Source organism: Centropristis striata, chromosome 5 (assembly GCF_030273125.1).
Source record: "Centropristis striata isolate RG_2023a ecotype Rhode Island chromosome 5, C.striata_1.0, whole genome shotgun sequence".
Lineage (NCBI taxonomy): Eukaryota > Metazoa > Chordata > Actinopteri > Perciformes > Serranidae > Centropristis > Centropristis striata.
In genome coordinates, this window is record NC_081521.1 from 20929424 (window position 1) to 20955042 (window position 25619).

A 25619-nucleotide genomic window follows, 5' to 3' on the forward strand; every position below is an offset into this window, starting at 1 on the left:
CTGTTGATGGTTTTTCATGACTGACAAAGTTCCGTTGAGGTTGGTTGGTCCTCAAAACGAGGGACAACTACTAACGAACTTCACTCCCGGCATTTACGTACATTTATTTACTGTTTAAACTGTCTTTTATAATGCCTTACCAGGAATTATTTTGCCCTAAACCTTGGTCAGTGGTTTTATAACATAAATCCACAGAAACGGCAGCCTTTTTACAACCATGAACCTTATGTGTGTGTATAATGATGTGTGTCTTATTTTTAAAAATGCACCCCTGAACCACGAACGTCTTCTGTTGTTTAGGTTGAAGAACTTGTTGAGTGTGCTGATATTAGTATTAAGCTCAAAGGGCCACTGTGCATTTGCAGCAAGAAATATGACATATAGTCAAAACTACATAAAAATGTCTGCAATTTGTACATGTTTCTATATCATTTCTTTCACTATGTTGTAAACAAAAAAGTGCTGTTTTGCCAACATGGAGTATACAGAAATAGGCTTTAACATGCTATTTCATTAAACTATTCACTATTAGACTATTAATCACTGGATCACTAGAAAACGTGCTAAATCGGGATGTATATTGTTATCTCCAGGTGACATTGGTCAGACTTAAGAAGAAGAAGAAGACGATGATGATGTATGCAGCTGTTGTCCCAGTTATCCTGTATTTTGATAGAGAGTTATTTGTGAAGAGTGGGGTTGTAATTGAAAATGTTTTTCATTACACCACATGAAATATTTTCTGTGTGTCGGTCTCAACGCGCCTGCTGGTTTCGTTTTATTGATTTGAAATGATATAATTATTAATCAGAATGAGAAGATTGATGTGAACATAATTGCCTGCACACAATTTAGCCAGTGGATCTGCTGTTTCATTGTGGTTTGAATGTATCCAGTATGGTTCCATTATTTCCTCATTATTATTTTTTTTTAAAAAGTGAAAAAAAGTGAAATAACAGCTTTTTAAAACCAAAATAATTAGTCATTATTTATTTTATTATTGTAATCTGTATCCTCCATGTGTTTAGTTTATATGAACACTCCCGTCATCACACCAGAATAAACCATCATATTGGCTCAGCTGTGAAAAACCAGTTCAAGTAATAAAACTCTGTTCGTTAAAGTGATAAAAACCTGTGAGCCTCTTCTTGCTTACATCATCTAATTATAAAACTCCTGTCACAGTGTAGGTGTTCAGGTCTCCTCCGGAAGGACAGGAGAGGGCATTAAAGGCTGCTACCACTGTGCACTGTGGTTCGCAGTTGTGGTTTTCAAGGTGACATGAATTTTCCTCATTTATTTTCTGGATCTAACCCCTGCCCTTTGCTGCAAATGCACGTTACTGCAGGGATCCAGCAGAGTTGGACAAAAATGTTTTTAACAAGTGTAACAAACCCCAACAATGGGATTTTTTGTAGCAAAAATCTACATATTTCAACAATCTCCAAGAAGCAAGAAGCATTATTTGTGTAAGAACTTGTTTTTTTTTTTTTTGTTGTTTCCTTATTCGAAGATGCTGACACCTTCTTTGTGAAAAAAGAACAGTAGAAGAAAATGCCCTTGTCTCACCCAATTACCCTTTTTAAATAAATAAGATATAAAGTTATTTGTTATTTATAAGTTTTTGCAGAGGTAGGCTGGTTTTTGTAATGTAGACTTAAAAGCCCCAGGGAGAGAAGAGATTGATAAATACGACGTTAAACAAGCCCAGCTGATCCAGCCTTTTTCTAAGTCTCTTCAAGCCATCCTCCCAAACCTGCCCCCCTTCTGTTCTCAGTCAGGCCCAGCAGGGAAAGCTTACCTTTAGCTGTAAAGCTCGGCTGCTGGGTCTGAGCCCGTGCAGCTGTCGACTCCTATCTGTCTGCCTGTGTCAGTGCTGGAGAGGATACTCCAGGGTGCATTAGAGAGGGTAGGGAGATTAGATACTGAGTGCTGATATCTGCCTTCTCTCCCGCTATGTCTGCTCTCTGCCTCCGATGCCTGGCCCAGGAGAATAGGCTGGTGGAGGCAGCTTTTAAAGAGGCAGAGGAAGAAGGATGCTCCCTGTTGTGATTTCTGCAGGCCTGTTCCTTTCATTCTGCCTCTTCTTCCGTCTCACTTCATCATCTCCTCCAATGCTTTCTTCCCTGAAACTAGTCCTCCTCCCAAGGCTGTGCTGCTGTAGAAAATACTGCAATAATACCAAAGGAGCAGAAATGTATGAATAAAAAGTACTGCTATTTTGTTTATTGTACCATTGGCTGTTTATATCCCTGCACTTTGCGCAGTGATTTTCTGTATCTACTGGGAGCTGCTATAGATTCACCTTGGAGATGGCTTTATTGATCGCTCTGTCTCTCGGGGTGAGCGGCTACACACCTTCAAATTCATTGACTGAATGTTCAGTGAGGTGGTTTAATTGCTGTGTTGTGCTCGTACACTATAATTCTGGAAACGGGGAAATGGAGACATTTGGGAAAAGCAGATGTGGAAATACTGCAGGGTACCAACAGCAGCAGAGCCTTAAAACAACTATTGGATGGATTACCATGAAATTTGGTACATTTAGTACACACACATCGATGTTTTTGTAGTGGAACATGAATCAGACTTGGACTTTATTAATGATATATCTTTCATCAGTGGTAATTGTGAGGTGTACTGTAAGCATTTCAATCAGGACATATGATGTCCTGATTGATGATATTTACAGGGATGCTTAGATGAATACTGGCTTATTATAACAGATATACAGTCATGGAAAAAAATATAAGACCAACAAAAGAGTTTCATTTAAGAGCTGATATCTAGCCATTTTCCATGGGTTTCTTGATAGTGATTTTGGTTATGATCAAGAAAACCATAGAAAATGGCTAGATATCAGCTCTTAAATTAAACTCTTATGAGCTATTTTTGTTTTTATCATTATATTTGTCCAAAAAATGTACCTTTAGTTCTACCAGGCATTGAAATGAACTAATGCAATGAAGAAAACAAGGCTGGTCTAATATTTTTTTCCATGACTGTATCTCTCATCTACAGTGGTAATTGTGAGATGTACTGTAAGCATTGCAATCAGGACATATGGTGTGATTTTACAGATATTTACAGGGATGCTTAAATGAATACTGGCTTATTAAAACAGATATATGTGATGATTGTAACAGATGATATGAGATAATTTGGTCTGAAGAGAGAGTCTTTGGTGCTTAGACTCTACAGGGAGATTTTCATCAAGGGGGATCTACCTCTCCAGACACTGTCTGTGATGGGTTGGCTGAAGGCTGATGCGGCTGATAGAATCATGAGCTGATGAATATGGCAAGACTCTACAGAGATGGGGAGGTGGAGGGGGTGAGAGAGAGAGAATCATGCCTAAAAAGGGGCAGAAACAAGCTGATAGGCCTCCTGACTGAACTTTCACTAGAGCCTCATTTCTACCATACGGTGCAAGTTTCCAATTCCATTCCAATTATCATACAAGTTTTGCCATTAGAAAATATTGATATTGTTCCAAGAGCAGCATATTATAAATCGTACCTATTGTTTGACTTGAAACCCATTTGTGTCCAAAGACATTTTGGTGTGATAAGGACACAAGTCTTACTTAAAAATCTGCAAAAAAAAATGCAAGTTAATGCTTATTTCTATCCAATACAGTTATGCAAGTATTAGGAGTTGGTTTATTGAGATAAGCTGTAGTTGGCACCATTTCAGGCACATTAAACCGTTGCAGCAGAATTGGATGCAACAAGCCAATTGGAAACCAATTAGAAAACTGGATGAAAATCTGACATTCCTGTTTGTGTCGTGTATTAATGCAACCTTTTCCACCTCAGACAAATCTAAAAAGCGATTGCAATATTTAAAGATATTTTTACATTTCTTGGCTAACTGAAAATGTGCATAAAAACACCACTGACTCCTGACAAGAAACATTTGACATCTCATTTTGTTCTGATTGGGCTTCAAAGAGAGTAAAGAAAGGTACAGGTCACATAAAGGTTAACATAAAAGAGGCTTATTGTGAAAAACACCAGTTCTTGATAACCTTGATGCCTTTTATGGAGTTAGAGACTCAGTATGCAAACAGTGTGCCTTTTCCAAATCCCCATGAACACCAAGGAATGGCTCATAAACACGGTGACATTTACACATGGCTGTTTAAACCTTCATATCATCCATCACTGTTTTATGGCTAGTTAGCTCAGCTCCTGCTGTACTGCCCATACACACCCCGCAGGGCATTTCCAGCCAGGCTTGTAAAGATCATTACACACCTCGCCATCATGTGAGCTCGGCCTTTTCAGCTGATTTTTGACAAAATACTCTTGTTGCTTGGTGTGAATTGTGACACATTATAATAAAATGTATGATGATTGATGGCAGGTAAAAGTACAATCACTGTTTCAACACAGAAACAGGTTCATCCTGAGAAAATGAGAATATATTTTGTGTATTTACATGGAAAGTTCCCTTAATCTTCTCAAATTTGTCTCTCAAACTGGTCAGATTATCTTTACCACTTGGAAAACCATGTTAAGTCCATGACAAATAGCAGGATGGGTAAGATTAAGTGCCTTTCCATAAGTGTTAGAAGGACTAGGAAGTTGGCTTTGGAGAGAAAAAACTGGCCTCTTTTCAGAAAGGTCTGTTTTTCATAATGTTTTTGAAGCGGCATCTCTCAAATCCCCCTACCCAGAAACTATTTTACATTTATTATGCTGTGGAAACACATTATTTCATTCTGTTGTTTGGACTGCTGATTAAAGTCGTGAAGTATTTTAGACCTATGAATAGGCAATAGGCACAGCAAATTCCAACTGTGCCGTCCTACATTGAATTCATTTGTGGTTTCTCATTAGTGAATCTTAAAAAAAAAAAAAAAGCCAAACGTGTTCCAAAGAGACAAAACAATCTTGCAGATTCTGCTTGCTCAGGCAGGTTTTGTCTTTGGGTTTGCTCGGGCTGAAGGCTTCCGGCAGGTTCTCTGTGTAACTGATGGCAGCTGTTTACCACAGAACTGTGTAGAGGCTCATTATTAGAGCGTGAAGCTTGTTATGAGGCCATGTGAGAGACTCGTTAGTCGCTAATTATTTCTGAGGAGCTGCCTGGCGAGTCTGGATGGAAATGAGTACAGAAGGAAGCAAAGAGACAGTACATTATAGTACAGTAGGAAGAGGGATGTGGTGCTGCGGAGACGGGGGTCAAATCAAAGTGTGTCTTAACTTGCTGGGACTTCCTTCTTGGTGGAGTATATTTATAAGCTTGGCTCTCAGCTATATGTGTTTGATGTGATGGCACATCACAAGCGTTTTTGTTTTAATAGCAAAATTAACAACAAGTCCTTGTTTGTTCCTACCCACAGTGCTTCATAAATTAGGCCCTAATGGTCGTCAAACCTTAATGTAATGGTTACCATTTTAAGCATGTGGTTAAAGTGGTCAAACTGTTGTAGATTGGAATATATAGGAAACACAACTACTTGGTTAGGTTTAGGATTCAATACTACTTGGTTAGAATTCGAAAACAGAACAACTTGGTAATATTTGATAAACAACAGTACATGGTTAGGTTAAGGAAACAACACTACTTGGTTGCTTTACGAAACAACACTACTTGGTTGGGTTTAGAAAACAACTACTTGGTTAGGTTTAAGAAACAAAACTGATCAGTTAGGTTTAGGAAACAACAGTACTTGATCAGGTTTAGAAAACAAAAATACTTGGTTAGGTTTAGGAAACAACAGTACTTGGTTAAGTTTAGGTAAAGAAAGTTTGACGTAAAATAACTACTGACAGACATAAGGTAGTTACTGTAATTACGTAGGAATATATAAAACTTGACTTGAAAATGATGAAGCGACGCATGTAAGTTCATTACATACGCAACTTAAAATAACAACCTTTTGTTTTTTTAGGGGACACAAACACTGGTCTCCTGGGTCAATGTCCTATGTTTGTTTGACCCATCCACCATCCCCCCTACACACCTCGGGCTGGGCGATATCACAGAATTTTGGACCAGATGCCTAAATATAGATATTGTGACCATTTTTGAGTGTTGACTATTGGTGCTTTCACAAAATATTTAGACAATAAGTAATGTGGATAAAATAGTGGGTAAAAGCAAATTATAGAACAGTCAGAATTGAATCACTTAACTGTAATACTGCCTTTAGAACCAGCAAAAGATAATACTCAGGTCATTTTGCAATATAATAATATCCGAAATCTAAGACGATATATTGCGATATAGATAAATTAATGACACATTGCCCAGACATGCACCCACTGCAACAGGACCTTGTCATTTTTTTTTTACGTGTTTTATCCTCATTTCTGCCTTTGCTTCCGTCATGATATCTGCCAAAGAGGATGCCATCTGCTAAGCTGCTATTTAAAACAACATATGTGAGTGTTTTTTGGGGGGGATACAGTCTCGAAATTATTAGCTTACCCAGAAGGTTGGTGGTAACTGAAGTGCCTTTTTAAATGAGTAATTAAAATAATTACTAGTCTGAAAGTGCACATTTGAAAATACCAACAGCACTGATAGATGGATATTAAATCTCAAATACAATGTTTGAATTCCAAACCTGAAGTTTTGAGGAATACCTCATACAGAAATCAGTTGCAAGTGATGTAATTCATGGCGCTATCAGCAGGCCCCAATCCATTCTTGAATTCTCCCATCTGTACGTATCTCACACTGTCGCTGCACTTAAAGAAAGCTGTGTGAGCTGTGTGTTAATGTCCCAACAGTTTGTTATTCCTACCGCCTGGCCGTCATCAACATATTAGCTCTGTAAATGTCAGCTCCTCCACTCACTCAATGTCCTTCCTCTTTTTCTCTTACCTTATTTCACACATACTATGGTTTTCTTTTCTTATCTTTTCTTTATATTCAGTTTTTTTTTCTTACTTTCTTATGATTTCTTTTCATCCAGTCCAAGCAGCCTGTTAGTGAGACTGTGTGTTTGCAGTCTATATATTAGCCTATTAGTTAGTATCTGCATTGGCATTAGAATAGTTTATTGGTATTGTTTCTGTTCAGTATGTTCATTCCGCATATAAAATAGACTGTGGCAACAAACAGATGAGATGACATTTAAACGAACCCCAGGGGGGATATGAGTTGTCACAGCAGAAAATATGGAAGAAATAAAGACACAACAAATCCAGAATGAAGATAAAGTGAATCAGAACAACATATTGATGTTAACATGGCAGATAAAGAGATAAACCAGCAATCTTTGTTTACCTGTAGTTGGATATGGAAGTCTGCATTGCTGTGTCATCGCGACCACAATCAATTATTGATGGAGATTTTCACCTCATTAGTACTACTGGTCATTTATATCAGACGGACGGCGGCCATGTGTTTCCAATGAAGAAAGGAGGAATTTCACAGCACCTAACAGGCTGCATGTTTTTTTATGTGTAGCTCAAAAAACAGAAATAGGCGCGGCTCTACTCCTGCATTACTTACAACTGGGAGCTCTGAAGCAGACAATTGATGTGATCCTACAGAGCAAAATAAGTCCCCTGCTGGTTGAGAGGCCAAGTTTATGCGCCTGTATTATTCCTGATCATGATGGAGCAGACAGCAAAGAGAGATACTGTGGTAGGGATGCAACAATTCACTCAACTCACCAATCAATACAATGGAAGAAAATCTCCTCATAATTATTTTTTAACAAGAAGAGATTGAGGACAAATTATGAGTTAAAATCTTCTGAGGAAGGGTATAAACAGCTGTATCAGTCAGCTGATATTAAATATACGGGTATCTAGGGCTGGGCGATGTGGACCAAAAGTCATATCCCGATATATATTTAGGCTGAATATCGATATATGATATATATCCCGATATTTTTTAATGTTCAGTCAAAGTCAAAGCTAAATATGACATGTCACAAGTAGTTTTATTGAAACCGTTTATTTAAGTGAACATAAATACTGTATAACAACAGGGAGTACCTTTTTTTTAATCAAAGCTCCATAAAGGGCACATTTAAATAAAAAAAAATCTTAAATAAAAATAGCCTATGAGATAAAATAGGCCAATCTTTTACTGAAATTAATATATTTATATGAGAAAAGAATAACGAACATTACAAAAGAACTAAATATGACAAACCCTAGTAAGGGCAGCATGTATGTATAAAGAAAGAAACAAAAATGTAACTGTATTGATATATCCGATTTGGTCAAAATCCGTCACATTTAAAATATATTGATATACTGTATTTTTCATATTGATATATCACCCAGCCCTACTGGTATCTATCAGTTTTGGTGTATATGCTGTCTGATATGTACTGATATCAAAACGTTTTAGAGAACATATAATTTAGAAAACAATGCAACAACAAAGGTAGTTTGCCCAGCAGAGTAGCGGACACATGACATGTGTCATGTTTCTCTGTTATTTTGTAAAAAAAAAAAAAAAAAAAAGCAGCCTTGTAACTTTGCACCATCAAAAATCTGTGAAACTGCAAATAACAAACAAAAAAAAAATACAAATCCCAAATCCACACTGTCAAAGAAATGCTGGTAATATACGGTAAAATATCGGCAGCTGTGGTTGCCAGACTTCACCGTGAAAAATTCTGTGAAAATATATTGGACATTACGGTCTGCTCTTGCTGGATAATCAAAGGTTTTCTACCTTAACTTTAAACGTCAGCAATCAGCAATGTCTATAAGCTAGACACAATAATGCTGTTGTTTTTAGGGTAATGGTGTGCTTTTGATGTGGTATTTCTTTGTTAATTTTACCAAAATGACATAGTGATTTATTTTTTATTTTTTTTACAGTAAACTGTTTTCTACATTTTATGACAGTTAAGATTAATGTTTTATACAGTTTCATCGTTTATGGTAATTGTATCTACTACGGTGATATACAATTTTAGATTTTACAGTCCAGTATGTTGCAAGTTGACATTGTTTTGTAATTTCGACAAACATTTTTTACAATGTACCTCGGAATTAACATGTTTTTTAAAGAAATATTAGCATATCTACCTTTTCAGACAGAAGCGGAGATTTGCACATTCACACAAAGGACACCAATTCTTTTTGGTCTTTTATCTTCTCACCTATTTTATTTTTTCTGACTTACCCTTGAATTCATGTACACATGCTGGAATAAAATATTTTTTACCTCTTTTTTACCTCTTTCCATGTCATGATTGTGACAATGTGATTTATTCTTGACAGATAAAGTGTATATCTACTCAAAACTGTATTAATCGATCTCTTCCAAACATATCACAATGAAAATGAAATCACAATTAACAGAGGATTGTGTCTGAAATTATTCCAACTTCATGGGCGGCTGTGTACTTGGGGCGCACTGGGCCAAAGCTGATTATGGCTGCTGGAACCAATCATGACCACTCGACAATGTGATGTTGATTCCCTCTTTAAAGCTCTGCTCAGCTTCACTGTGAAACAAAAATGCTGCCTCAGTTCTGATTGTAAACAGGCAGGTGCATCTTCAAAATCTCCCTCTGTGGCCACCATTCTTTTGCACCTTGACGTAAGTGATGTAGGACTTCAAAGAAGTGAAGTCAAAAGTAGATAACATCTCTAACATCTCTAATGCTGGCCTACAAAGTTGTCTCCGGTACTGCACCCAGCTACCTGAACGCCCTGATACAGGCATATGCTACCTCATGACCGCTGCGCTCTTCCGATGAACGGCGCCTGGCTCTGCCACCCGTTCATTCAAGGCAATCCAAACTCTTGGCGTTTCTTGTTCCCCGTTGGTGGAACCAGTTCCTACCAGAGCCAGGCGTCCCTCTCTACCTTTAAAAAACTCCTGAAGACCCAGCTCTTCAGAGAGTACCTTCTCTCCTAGCACCACAGGAGAACTCTACTCCCTAAAGAATCATCACTAGCACTTATTGCTGCACTAACGCCTTTTATCGCAGTATACCTTGATTATTTCCCTTTCTCTGTAAGTTGCTTTGGATAAAAGCGTCTGCTAAATGAGTCAATGTAAATGTAAATGATTAGCCAATCCCATTATGTTTTGCATAACTGTTATTATTTTGTATTATCCAGCTATTGTTTTCAATCTCTATTGACTGATCAAGTGGTCCTCTTCATCCACCTGATGTCTCTCTCATGTGTGTGCTGAAACAAGAGATACTTAAAGCACCTTCACCTCAAACAGCTTTGTACTACAAAGGCATCATTGTTATTCTGAACTCTCTGCTCCCGACGTGTTTTCGTGAGGAAGTAATCGCCGAGTGTTGATGTGGTAATAATTTCTGCGGAGAGGTGGCACCTTTTGTTGTGTTGAATTACAAACAAAAAAAGCAGACTCGTCCTTGGTGTTCTGGCTGAACCCTCTGGCTCAGGAAGCCATGTTCTCCTTTTAACCTTTTTCATTTGATTAAGAGGGAAAACAGTGTTTGACCTGCGCTGTGGGGAGGCGGGCCGGCAGCTGGGATTTGGGCCAAAACAGCAGGAAACTGAGCTCAAGTGGGGGAGCTGGCTAAGCCAAGGGTGGTGAAGGTCCACACACACACACACACACACACACATATATATATATATATATATATATATATACGTGCAAGTATGCATGTCCTTGTGTGTGTAACTGGACAGAGCACAGAAACATAAGTATGCAGAAAAATATATGGACACATGCGGACACATACACGTGATACTGCCCCTGTGGACATTATTACATTATGGAAACATACAAAGGGACATAAACACAAAATCATCCTTTTTTCATTCACTTTTCATGTTACATTATTGCCTAATGGGAATGCCCACCTTGAGGATAAAACAAAGCATTTTTCACACTGATGGCCCAAATGTTAGACAGTTGTTGTTCAATGGAATGCACAAATTGAAGAGGCGACAAGCCTCTACAGAATCCCATCTAAGAAAAAAAAAACAGAGGAGGGGATTGTGGATTTGTAAAATAGGGCAAGGCAAGTTTATTTGTATAGCACCTTTCAACAACAAGACAATCCAAAGTGCTTTACACAAAACATTAAAAGCATTGGAAAGAGTAATATATAAAATGACATTCAGATATAAAATTTTAAAATTGAAAATGAGCAGTTACAGTGCAGTATTAGCAATTATTGTTTACTGAAAGGCAGTGGCAAACAACAAAAGTCTTCAGTCTTGATTTAAAAGAGTTGAGAGTTGCAGCAGACTATGATGTGTGGTGCATAAAAACTAAACGCTGCCTCTCCCTAAGACGTGCTGCCCTCCCTGGTGAAAGAATGGCAGGCATCAAAGCAAACCAACAGCCAAAATACAGGGAACGTGCTGCTATATTTTTTATGATTGATCTACTTGTTTTTTTCTCCATGCGGCCTTCCAACAGGTAAAAACAACTGTTTAAAAAAGCAAGTAAAATCAAATAAAAAAATATAAATAGAATTGCCAGAGGCACTGTGAGCAGTGAGATTTCACTTTTAAATAAATAAATCAATAAAATCAGTGTTTGTTAAAAGGACCACACACTGACTGATCGCTAATAAAACAGAAAAAATAATTAATTAATTAAAAAAAGAAGATAGATAGATAGATAGATAGATAGATAGATAGATAGATAGATAGATAGATAGATAGATAGATAGATAGATAGATAGATAGATAGATAGATAGATAGATAGATAGATTTTACAGATATACATTGAACATACACTATACATACATTAAAATTAAACTTAACCTATAAAAAATTAACCTATCATAAATCTGAATTTAAATTAAAAATATTGGCTAAAGAAACGCTAGAATAATAATACTCTGAATAATTACCGTCAACAAAACTTTGCACTTTCTTTCTATTTCACCTTAAATCTTCACCTTTCAATGCTTATTGTTGTGCAGCGCTTTGGTCAATGCTGTTGTTTTTAAATGCGTTTTATAAATAAATTTGTATCATATTAAAAGTCTACTTAAAAAGGGAAGGCTGCACGATATTAATTTGAAAATTCTGTGTTGAGTTTTTGGTGGCTCAGCAAGACTCGCTGTACTGGTGTGGAAATGTAGCTATTATATTACACTGGATGTATCACGACAACAGGTAAACATGGAGTTTGAGTTTGTGTTAACTAGCAAACGGAAGAAATGAGGAATAAATACCTATAGAGAGGGCAGACCTCCGCCAGTGCACGTTCCAACTTGAAGGAGCCTTTATGTGAATTCAGAATCAATCATTATCCCCTATCCTGCAATGCTGACAATGACTTCGTCTGCATCCTTTGACCAAGTTTCATGAAAATAAGGCCTGTAGGTTTTCCATAATCCTGCTGAAAAACAGGCAAACTGGATGGAAAACACAAGCTCCTTGGCAGAGGTTAAAATTTTCCAAATCCAGTCCTGGCTCTATGTCTCAGTGAGGTAAATAACTAAATAGATAATACTGCTAATTACTTATTTGCTGTTGATGCTGTGTAAATTGCTGGTGCATCAGCTGCAAACACAGCAAGGTTCCGTTTAGTTTTGTATCAAAGGGAAAATCTCTGAAACGCTGAACATATGGTAGGTGCAAAGCCTGTATTTCTGAAAACTCCAGTGTACACAAAGTTCCCATCTGCTAATCTGAGATAACGCCATACAACATCTTATTGACATCCACTAAGGATTTCAAACTTGCTTTTAAATCTAAAGAAATGAATGGCATGGTGTTTCTTCACAGCAGAGAAAAAGCGTCTTGCAGCTGCAGATTTGTTTGCATCCTAGAGACCTTGGAAAAGATGAAAAATCCTACCGGCTCTGTGACTGCTGTTCTTGCTGAGTCTGACCTTTGACCTCCCAGTGGAGAAGGAAAACGAAGGCGGGTGAATCCTCTTATATAAAATATATCTTGTATAGCTGGATCATTGATCATGCCCTTGATTTCCTGTTACAGTCATGGAAAAAACATAAGACCACCCTTGTTTTCTTTAATTCTGTGTTCATTTTAATGCCTGGTACAACTAAAGGTACATTTGTTTGGACAAATATAATGATAATAACATAAATATCTCACAGGAGTTTAATTAAAGGGCTGATATCTAGACATTTTCCATGGTTTTCTTGTTAATGATTTTGGTTATTATCAAGAAAACCATGGAAAATGGCTACATATCAGCTCTTAAATTAAACTCTTGTGAGCTATTTACAGGTGCATCTTAATAAATTAGAATATGATGGAAAAGTTCATTTCCAGGAGTTCAAGTCAAATAGCCCCAACCAAGTATTGAGTGCATATAGATTGACATACATTTCAATACAAAAACATACTTTTAAATATTGGTCTTAGAAGAAATTAAATAAACTAAGACATGAAATGTTTCATTATGTGTGTAATGGATCTATATAATGTGTTATTTCCACTTTTGAATTTAATTACTGACATAAATAAACTTTTCTATGATATTCTAATTTATTGAGATGTACTTGTAGGTTGTTATCTCTACACATGTTGTTCTGGTTTGTAACCAATTAAACCAGCATTAAAGTTAATAATTTAGACCAGGACCAGGTCTTTTCAGATCCATCAGAGTAGACAAAAGTCTTTTTAAATATCACTGGCATTCAAATTTAGAAAAAGTTAATGATGACCTGCAAAAGATTTTTATTATTTGTCCAAAACGAAGTACCTTTAGTTGTACCAGGCATTAAAATGAACAAGAAATTGAAGAAAACAAGGGTGATCTTACAATTTTTTCTATGACTATATGTCTAAATGGACTCCAAGTCAATTTTCCTCTGATATATATCTTCATATACATAACTGTGCATCCCATAATGAACATCATTCAGATTCAGAGGCTGTTCAGTTCTCCTTTTAGCCATTTAGTCGACTTAGAAAAGATGCAAAGACACTACAGTTTACCTTCTACAGTTTGATTGAAGCCGTAACCACAAATGTATTTACACTTAAATATATAGAGGCTATCCATTAGGGAATATTAGCCATATTAGCGCCGTAATGAAAATACGATGCTGTTTAGCACAAGTGTAATTGAACAACACAGCGATATATACCCTTCTCCTTCTCCGAGTGTAACAGAGGATGCCCATACATCTGCCTAATTACCATTATAATAGCCAGTGAGTCACACCACACTCTTGTCACTTCCTCAGCTGTTATTATGAAGCCATTTCAAGACGCTGGAAAAGCTCTTGAGAGTACTGTATGCGGCCCCGATGCACCACCACCAGCCGTCTCACACACTGAACAGCATTGGCATTCAGAGGCTGACGCCGCTGGCTGCCCGATCATGCAGCAGGCGGCATCTATTTTGCAACAAATAACAAGAAGAAGTGAGCATATGTTAATTTTCAGCTTGTGTCACGTGATCTGGCTGCTAACACTGAGGCAGATAGTTTTAAAAAAAAGAGGCACAAGATCATGATTTAGCCAACATTTGAGTAAGATGTGGCTTTTATGCTGCTATTTTCATTTAAATTATATCCGTTTGATGTGCGCACTGGATTTTTGTCATAAATGTTTAATTGTGTCAGTATTTGTGTTTTTACCCTGCAAAGTTTGGTTATTTATCAGCATCAAAGTACAGAATAACAGTACATATCACCAAGCAACAATGATAGAAATCAAATGCTGGATGGAACTGCCAGCCACAATTAGCAGGTGTTTTATTCCTGTGGGACGTTTCCAATTGATTAATCATGTAATGAAACATTCTAGAGCTGGGCGATTAATCACATTTCATTTTCAATTACAATTTTCGCTTCTAAAAACAAGATAATGGAGATTAAACTGGCCATTATTCAACGTCATAACTCAGGGCAGAAGGGGAGACATTTGGTCAGATGCTGAATTCACCTTGAAACAGGGGTGATTATAGAGAATATGAAGCATTGTCTCTGTTCAGTGGTGGAGAAAGTATTCAGACCCTTTACTAATGTAAAAGTACTCATACAACACGATGAAATTCATCCACTACAAGTAAAAGTCCTGCATTCAAAACTTACTGAAGTAAAAGTACAAAAGTATCAGCATCAAATTGTAGTATTTTGCAATATCAAATTGTTGGCAAAGCTATACAACCCTCAAGGTGGTGATTATTTACATTTTATTCAGCGTCCCAACTTTTTTGCAATTGGGGCTGTAATTTCTGTTTGTAATTTCTGTTTGTGTATGTCAAATCAATATAACACATTATTTTACCAAATAGAGGGTATGTGTAGATGATTTGGATGTGTTTTTAGGTACCTTTGACAGAGCTGGCTTGAGTTATGAAAGTAAAATAATAAGTAATGTGATAAATTACTTTTGCTGCATAGTGATTGACAAATTTGAAGGGGAAAAAGCCTGCTTTAAAATGCCTAAAAATGTTAAAATTGACCCCACTATACTCTGTTGATAAATGTCATAGCACAATCTATCCAAAGATGACAGAAAACACAATTTTCTAAAAATGCTCAAAATTGCCTCATTATACTCTGTTGATGTATTTAGTAACGACAGAAAAACACCATATTTTCGGATGTCAGAAATTTGATGGGAAAAATGGCATGTCAAAAATGGCATGTCAAAACTTTTCAAGAAAAAGTCATAAAATTTTAAAATGCCCCGAAATGCTCAGAATGGTCTTATTATACTTTGTTGATACATGCTATAGTATAGTTTGTCCAGAAATACAGAAAAACACCATAGGGTTGTCCAAAAATGACCCCCTCAAAATTTTTTGTCAAAAATGGTCACATTTTAAAAGACCTAAAAATTGTATAAATTACCCCATTATACTCTGTTGATACATGATGTAGTATAGTTTGTCCAGAAATTACAGAAAAACACCTCTGTTATAGGATGTCAAAAATTAGAAGGAAAAAAAAGTTTTACTATACAATGTTGATTTTTGTCAAAAAAGTGTCTTTTTTTTATGCCTAAAAATGTTTTTTTTTTTTTTTTAATGGCCCCCATGTGGTCTCTTGATACATGTTATAGCACAATCTATCAAAAACTTACACCATATTTTGGGACGTCAAAAATTTTAAGGAAAAATAGTCATATATGTTGATTTTTTTATCAAAAAATTGCCCAACACTGATTATCAGAAATGTTTTGTTGATGTTTTAAAGTTTGAGCACATTGTCAAATTAGCGTTACAGGTTCTTTTTCTTCAATACAGGAGAACCACAGATGTAAACTGCCATTTAAAAGTAAAAGCACCGAATCCGCATTTCATTGCAGAACCCACAAGTAGCAGTAGTAGTATTTACTATTAATGATGGCTCTGTTCCATTTATGTGGAATGGCTCTGTTCCATTTATATGTTTATATGTCTAAATTGGATTGAACCAATATTAAAGATGAATTAACTTGAACTACAAAACTATCTGGCAGACACACAACTCTAACGAAAGAGGCTACAAATCTCTGTGGAGCTGTGTAATAATTCTCTGTGGCTTCATCACTACGACCGACACCGAATAATCTGAGTGTAACTATAAAAATATTGATCAGCTGAGCTTTAAAGTTATTAGTTTCACCAGTGTTTGACAAGATAAAAGGTTCAGTCCATAGTGCATTGATTTGTCAGTCTGTTAGCACAAACACTGCCCTCCTGTGCATTAAACTAAACTCGCGTTATGTACAATCCGTCAGAATTTCACTTGAAATTATGATCCTTCCTCTCTGTGTGAAACTGTCATTTTCAGAGTGCAGTAAACAAGCTATTAGATGGAGGTTTAGGTAGGCAGGAGTAATACTACGCCACAAAGAAACATCTCCCGCTCCTCTTTTATCACGGCTGTAATTACCACATTCCATTTGTCATAGAAATAAACAATAACAGTCGTCCCCGCAGCTCCCGCCCACAGCTATCTGCTACCTCACACATTGTCTTCCGCCTTCCTCTTCTTCTTCTTCTGCCACTCTCTCTCTCTCTCTCTCTCTGTGTCACACGCTCAGTCTCATATTAATTCCTCCCTTTATCCTTGCCATATATTAGTCTCTCACAAACACACACAGAGACTGGCTCTCATAAACACAGACTCGCTCATTAATTCAATCTCTGCTGATGATTTATTTTCTCTCTCATCGCACAAACACACGCACAGTCTCTCTTTCTCCGTCTCGAGAACATTTTCTCTCATATTAATTTCTCCGTCCGTCTCCCCTTCCTCCCGTGGTAAGTGGGTTGATGCAGATGGCTGCCGTACTGTAGCCTTGGAGCACTGATTTGCAGCAGTGGCCCGAGAGTCTTACACTGTTTATCTTGGAGATAATGATAATGCTTGAGGGCGAGCAGACTCAACTCATCATAGCCTTTTATGGCCTCAACAATGACAGTGTGGAGCTTAGAGATGACTGTTATTAAGAGATACAGCATGAGATAGTAAGGCCAGACTGATGTGGGATTTTTGAGACCAATATCATGAATTTTTGAACTGGAATGCTTATTAGAGTCTGTTGATACATGTTATGGTATAATCTTTCCAAAAATGACAGAACTAACACCATATTAAATGATGTTCAAAAATTGGGGGGAAAAAACAAAAACCTGCCATACTATAGTATTGTCACTTTTTTCTGACTTATTTTGTGATAAAAAAAACCTCGTACAATTTTAAAAATGCCCAAAATTCATAAAATTGCTTTATTAGAGTCTATTGTTATGGTATAATCGTTCCAAAAACGACAGAAAAACAGCATATAGGATTATAGGATGTCCAAAAATTGAAAAAAAAAAAAGGAAAAGTTTTAAATTGGCTAAAGATGCTAAAAATGGCCTTATTATGGCCTGTTAATACATGTTATAGCACGATATGTCCAAAAATGACAGAAAAGCACCTTATTATAAGATTGAAAAAAAAATTGAAAATTGAAAAAAACAACAACGCCATACTAGTATAGTATATACTAATATTACTTTTGTTTTCATAAAAAAAAGTAATACAATTTTAGAATGCCCCAAATTCATAAAATTGCATGTTATGGTATAATTGTTTCCAAAAATGACAGAAAACCACCATATTAGAGGATGTCAAAAATATTAAGAAAAAAAAAGTAAAGTATGTTGTTTTTGTCAAAAAAGGGTACATTTTTTAAATGCCTAAAAATTGCCTTATTATGTCGTGCTGATACATGTTATAAGAGCTACTGTCATTTATTGGTTCATTGTTCACACCCTGCAACAGCAGTACATAATATCACGTATGAGACATGCTGGGTTGGCCCTGGTTGTTTAATACACAATAAAAAGCATTGTTAAAATGTTTATAACACCAATTGAGTGCCGAAAAAGCTTACTAGTTACATTTATATTTACAAAAGTATCAGCCGATGTATCGATATTGAATGTTTTCCTTCCTAATAAAACATTTTCAGTATCAGTCCTGAAAATCCAGTATCAGTTGGGCTCAACATTTTTGTACCACAATCTATGGAATATGGAGATTTGCAGAGCAGGAGAAGATAGTAATTACATTTAAAGTGGTCGTCTGGGAGATTTTCTTTTAATTTTTCCCAATCTAAATTATAAAAGCAAAGCTGTTTTAGTGTAAAATCAGAGAGAGTCATTTGCTGTGTGTATTTTCCAAATTGCTCGGTGAGAATTATCTCCCTTACATTATAATGGACTGGTGATGACTATCACATTTTCCTGTGGTCTCCAAATGTGTGAGGCATTAGGGGTTCGGAAATGTGAATGGATTTTTTGCATTGTGGGGCTGTGCAGCTAAGTAGGAAAAGACAGATTATCATTGCTGAGAGCAACTTCAGAGGCTCTATCTCTTACACAGCAATTTTTATGTCCGAGCTTTGAATATTATCAACCGGAGAGGGGCTGTGGGCATTGTTGCCCGCTCCGGCTGTGTAATGTCAAATCGATACCTGGTGCGTTTCGGGTTTCACAAATGAAAAATACAAGCAGATTTGATCAATGTACAAGAGGGATGTATGACTTGAGGCTTGTACTGCTCTGGTAATACAAGACGGATCCATAGTGAGGTTTGAATCTATGAACGGCACTTAGTTGCTGCAGCTTTGACTCATGCCTATTGACTGAATAAGCCAGACAAATCTATGAAGTAAGGGCAAATACAGAGAGACATTTTTTAAAGTTTGCTGAAGGACTCGCTTTTTGAATAGCGGTATAATTAAAAACGCAAACAATCCTCTGAAGTGTCACTCTTCTGTCAGAATGGGAGATACACTTCAGTAACATTAAATCATGAATTTACTTAAACCACATGGAGCTGATCTCAGTTTGAGATAAAACTCTTCATCTGTGAAGCAGGATTTCCCCCGAGGGTAAACACGTCTGATCTGCTAGTTTCAAGTGTGAAATGTTGTGTCAGTCACACTTCTAGAAAATCAGTTACTATTATTTCCATGGCAATGTATGGAGCTAGTAATTGCCTTTCATTATGAAAAAGATATTGGTGAATTTCATCCACCCTATATGAGAGAGGCTCAGTCGGGCTCGGGGTATTTGATTTTCATTCTACGCATAATAATTAATTGAAATATCCAAAGTGTTCCTTGTAAATCATCCTTCATGTAGTTTTGGTTGGATTTCATTTTTATAGTTTTTTTTTTACATTCAAAGCTTTTATTGCTTTTTTATGCATTATTTTTTTTAACAAGGATAACAGACAACATACACAAATGAGACTGGTCCCCCCTCAGATGGTCCTCTGGCGCCAACTTGCTGACATAACAGTAGTGATTGACAGTGATTAAGTGAGTCAAACCAAAGGCGGGCTTTCACCCAGGAGAACGGGGTTCGTGTTCAGTGTGAAAACAATAGTAAATAACTTTTTACGTATCTTACGTTTTTAAAAAAATGTTATGTGGCTCACATCACCCTCGTAATAACTTTAACTTCATGCTCATGAATGCATTTACGTACATTTATTCACTGTAAAAACTGTCTTTTATAACGCTTAACCATGTGTGCAAACTGTTTCTTCGTGTAACTTCTCAAGTTCCGTGTTGACTAAAGAGTTTTGGCTTTACATCGCAGGTGATTTACTTGTACAGTATGAGTTGGAATAAAAGCCCAGCTTAACATAGAAACCACATTAAAAAAATGTTTTTATCACAAATTTGCTCGCTTGTCAACTATTTCATTCCAGACTGAGGAAAAGTTATTTTAAAAGCTATATACTGGAAAAACCCTGTCAATGGACCTTTGGAAACTACAGTTTAAATGTAAATAAATAAAGATTCACTGCACATTTATCCTGCAAATGCACCTTTTTTTTTTTTAAACAAAGGTTACATCATCTCAATTTAAGCATAGGAAAAAAATCCTAAAAAGTTGTCTTCTAGTCTGAAATTATGACCTGTTGAGCTTCACTCACTTTCAGCTCACTGTTTTTAGTTGAATGATGAAAAAACTATATTGCAAAAATATGTAAAAGGAAAAAGGAATGCATGTTTTAGAAGTTAAAGGATTTCTCTTGTCCTGCACAGCTCACTGATCACGGCCATTCACACGTTGCCAAATTTAGGGATTCCAAAAAATTGAGAATACCCCCATGGTACTGTAAGACGATTTGGATAAAAATGTCCACAAAATGATAACTGGCATTTATGATTCAGCTTGAGTCTAATCACTGTTCCACTGTCAGTCCAGTTTCTGGCACTGAAATACAACAGATAAGTCGCAGCTAAAGGGATAGTCTCACAAATATCAACATTAACCACGCACTTTTTAACTTGGGTCATGATGTATGATATAACAATACAAGCTGTGACAGTTCGCTTTAACTGGACAACTGACAAAATGTGTACTATGGTAATGGTTGGTTGCAAATATATACATGTATACATCATTTAGCTGTGATTTTAAACATATTCCTGTCTAAACTATTCATAGTTAATATGGTTTCCATCTATCCATTTCATCTGCTTTCCAAGCCAAGTATTCCAGACATCCCTCTCCCATGCTGCAACGTCCAGCTCCTCCTGGGGGACCCCGAGGTGTTCCCAGGCCAGCAGAGAGATATAATCCCTAACGGCTGACTTTCACCCAAGAGAGCCAAGTTCATGTCCCATGTGAAATCAGAAGTAAACACTTTTTAACATAACTTACGTTTTTTACGTAACTTGCAGTTGTCATGTGACCCTTGTAACTTCTTCACTTCCGGCATTTATGTACATTTATTTACTGTTTAACCTGTCTTTTATTATGCCTTATCAGGAAGTTTTTTGCTCTAAACCTAGGTCAGTGGTTTTATAACAAAAATCCACAGAAACAACCACGAACTGTACGTGTATGTATAATGACATGTGTGCTAGTTTTAGAACGTGCCGATGTACCGTGAGCCGTGAAACGCGAGCCACAATACGTACATACGTGTAGTAATTAGTGGTGCTGACACACAACCTCGATACGTTTGGAGAACTTGTTGATCTATGCAATCTATGCTACAGCTTTTTAGTAGTTAACTTCAGATGTATTTACCAGTAATCGAAGAAACCCAAGAGTGCAGCAGAACAGTGCCAATTTGTACATTTACAGCAGTAAAACACTGCTTACATAAATGCATCAAAAATAATAATACAATAATATATTTATTACTTATACAACGATCTGAGTGGAGCCATTCTACACAACGAGTACTTTTACTTTTGATACTTTAAGTCCATTTTGATGCTGATACTTTAGTATTTTTACTGAAGTAAGTTTTGAATGCAGGACTTTGAGTAATTTTGCAGTATGGTATTAGTACTTTTACTTAACTAAGGGATCTGAATACTTGAGATATGAAGTCTTTGTCGACCTTCAGTCAGGAACAGGTACTTCGATAGTTAATAGATATTTTCACAATGCTGGGCCTCAGAGAGTCTTAAATGCTTCTGAATATTCATGAGTAAAGGAGATTTATGGCTCCGTTTCAACAAAATCTTTCATACAAAGATGATTTCTTGCTCATACCCAGAGTCCCCTCATGCATTGTGAGGATGACAGCTGGTCTGTTGGGTTTTGTTTTAATGGTGTGTGCAGCTCGGTCGGAACATTCAAAATGTGGGTTTCAGCTCTAGCTGCACCTGAATGTCACACTGCACACTGTTCAGCTTGGGTATCAGCAGGAAATTACAGATGTATGGAAATTAGCTTTGTAAAATGATTGTGTTAGCACTAACAATGTGAGCTTTAAGTTAAAGGATTTTTAAAGGATTTGTGAATACGTTAATATTTGCTACATGTGGTCACCAATGCTAAAATTACTTCATCTTTCCCTGTTGTCCTGCCCAGGACTCGACTGAGGTTATGAGTCCTGGGATTCCTTTTGAAATGCTGCCCCTTTATTACCTCTGGTTTTCTAGGCTCTGTTGTTGGTCTTTTATGGCTTTGAAATTAAGTTGATGTCTTTTTTGCTGAGGTGTTGTGCCAAAATTGCATCCTATAAAAATACTGTTGCCCTGACCCTGGATCATTGGTTGTTGTGTTATTCTTTTGGGGGACAATGCCACTGAACTGGACACTTTTCAAGCCAAACTACAGTATAATCAATGGAAGCTTGTAGAGCCACACCGATATAGGACTTTTAAGACTGATACCATTTTAGAGGGGAATAAGAACTGATAGGGTGGCTGATATCAGAGTTTTCTTAAGCAATTAGCTTTATTTAAAAATAGATAGATATGTCAGGTGATAGACCGATATATGACAAAATCGGTCAACTGATAGATCAGTCGGGCTCTAAAAGCTTGTGATTTCCGCCCGCCCACCCATCCACCCATCCATCCATCCATCCACCCATCCATCCATCCATCCATTCATCCGTCCATCCATCCGATATAAAATAACTCCAATGTTCTGGGTCTCTGAGTCCTCCAAATCAGAAGCCTGAACCACCTCTTCAGTTTGACTTAATAAAATAATGCTTCTAATAATCAGGAAAAAAACGACATATCTTTAACAAACTTCATCTTCCACTTTCCCTCACTTTCTCTAACAAAATTCCACCTCTCCTTTTCATCAGTCTCACCTTTACCAACACTTCAGTGGCTTAGCATCTTGAAATTTCAACCGGGGAAGATTTCACCTTTTTTTTTTCTCCATGATTAAGTTTAGTAAGTGATAGAGCTGCTGTGATATTTTGTTAGTGAATGCAGACTCCGAAACAGTCTCTATACTTAAGAACTATTGCTGAAGCAAATAGTTTTTAGTTTGAAAAAGATTGAACTGTTTAAAGATTACCTGGGATTCATCACTAAATTTTTGCTGCTGCATTTTTGAGCCTCAACAACCCACGTAGTTCAAACACAAACAGGTATCTTGATATTCTGTAGACCAATGTTATATCTAAGCTATGAGTCCTCCTTTATAGTGTAAAGGAGCAGATCAAATAATTCTAATGGTTTCGAGTGGAAAATCCTCTCCTCTCTCTCTGATGTGAACCAGTGTTCATTTTTCTTTTTTCCTTAGAAGTTGTTATAGATTTTGGAGGCTTTTAGCAGACTGAACCCAAATTTCCCACTACAGGGTATCATGTTTAGACTTTGTCAGAGGCTGCCCCGTTTATTAACCATTTCTCCTTCTGTGTCTGTCCAGCCATGTTCACAGAGGTGCCCCATGATATGACGGCTCAGAGAGGTCAGGACGTGGAGATGGCGTGCTCCTTCAGAGGGGCGGGAATGCCCTCGTATTCACTGGAGATCCAGTGGTGGTACATCAGGAACCATCTGGACTGGACAGACAGACAGCCTTGGACAACCAATGAAGTAGGTCCATAACTAGAACTCTTTACAGCTTTCATGTGAAATAATGAACTCTTAGGCTCTGATCGCACCAAAACGTATCTCTAATATCGATCTTTAAATTGTCAAATGTTAATGTCCGTCACAGTCTACAGACTTCATGGTTCAGTTTTGACCTAAAGTACTGTAGGTCACCGTTTTTCTGTGCAATGAGGGATTTCCAGTGTGTTTACAACCTTCATGATTACATTACATTACATTACATTACATGTCATTTAGCAGACGCTTTTGTCCAAAGCGACTTACAATAAGTGCATTCAACCTGATGGAACTAGACATAGACCACAGGAATCAAGTAAGTATTCCTCGTGATTGTGCTTTGCGGTGAATACAATGTTGTTATAACTTTTAAAAATGTCCAACATTAAGTTCCAATAAACTGGAATTATCCTAAAAAGGTGTTTCTCCTGTGATTTCACATTCAAACTTGTATTTCTGACCTTAAAGCTGCAATAATAAATGCCTGGCCACTAGGTGGCAGAAGACCATCAAACAAGCAATCCCCTAACACCGTGTTCATCGAATATGTATTTCCATTTATTTGGACTCAGGTTTCTTGTCAACAGTCAAACATACGCTGGTTGTTTGACTGTGTTCAGCAGCTGCTTGTTAACCTTATCTATTTATCATTCGGTGATGGCTGCACACAGGAGTTGATAAGAGCAGTTCAGACTGGACCAGTGTGAATAAACCTAATTATCAGCCATTCCATCAATGTAGAAAATGAATTTGAGAGCAAAACGGACAGTGCATAAAAAAAAAATATTTTATTGCAAGTCAAATATATTTGTGATTTAAAATGCATTGATGCAAATCCAAAAGATTTGTTTGCAAATTCATGTGTTAAAAATACTTCGAACTTTCAGGTTAGCTCCTACCTACAAGGCTCACCTTTGGATCCACTATTATACATTTCCAATCACAATTGTATTTTACTTGCAATGGAACAGTTTTTGATTGCAGAGTGGAAGGTTTGACTCTCAAACCTATTCTATTTGACTGTATAATAAAGACACAATAGCAACCCCATATTTATGCAGCTAAAACATAGAAAAGATACAATAATCCTGAAAAATACTATACGCTCCAAAGAACAAAATCCTTAATCAGTTCTTCCAGCACACAGTTATCTTGTGAGATATATTACCTGCATGGATTATTATGGATGTATCTAAAATTAGTGACACATGTTTATAACCCCAATCTAACTGTAATAATGAATGATTTTTTCCCTAGGTGGCTCCTGAGGAGGAGATGCCTAAGGATGCTACAAAGATAAGTGTGAGTTAATCACTCTCTGCTGTCATTCTCTGAGAAAATCCTGATGTTTGCCTCAGTGTTACATGTTGAAATGAGGCACTATACCCTCATGACTACATTAAATGTCTAGCTGCGACTGATCTGCAGATGTCGGACTGATGCTGTATTACACGCGAGGATCTGGTTTTCTCTCGGCTCTCGTGCAGTAAAGACTCCAGACAACACACCGTGATTCTTACAAACCCATCAACGTGTTGACGTTGATGAGTTTGTAAGAATCACGGTGTCAGCGAGAGAGCAGGCGGCGCTTGCGTCCGTGGGTGGTGAAGAGTCCTCCTCGAGGGGGGCACGGCCCGCAGTGCATCATCTCCACATTCTCATAAACGCCCCTGCATCTTTATGACTGCAACACCAAATCCAATAATACACAGTGAAGGGGACAGGTTGGGAAGTCAGCAGAAGTTTTTATACCTCCTCCGGTATCCGTACTTTAAGTTATTCACCCAGACGAACACTTTCCCACAACAAGCAGGGAGGGCCTTTTACTCAGGTAGGCAGCCAGAATTCTGACTTTTTCCTCCTAATTAACTGCAGAAGTGAGCAGAATATAGGAACTTTTGCATTACTCCACGGAACATATTCCTGTATATCTAAAT

At 37.1% G+C, this 25619-nt stretch overlaps 1 protein-coding gene across 1 annotated transcript in view; it reads left to right on the top strand.

Annotated features, from left to right (window-relative positions):
- Positions 1-25619, top strand: part of LOC131971881 (V-set and transmembrane domain-containing protein 2-like protein) — a 66667-nt gene that overhangs the window by 36088 nt on the left and 4960 nt on the right. Inside the window, exons 2-3 of the mRNA XM_059333540.1 lie at positions 23498-23667; positions 24940-24984. Coding sequence (XP_059189523.1) covers positions 23498-23667; positions 24940-24984 — 215 coding nt within the window. The remainder of the gene's footprint in view (positions 1-23497; positions 23668-24939; positions 24985-25619) is intronic.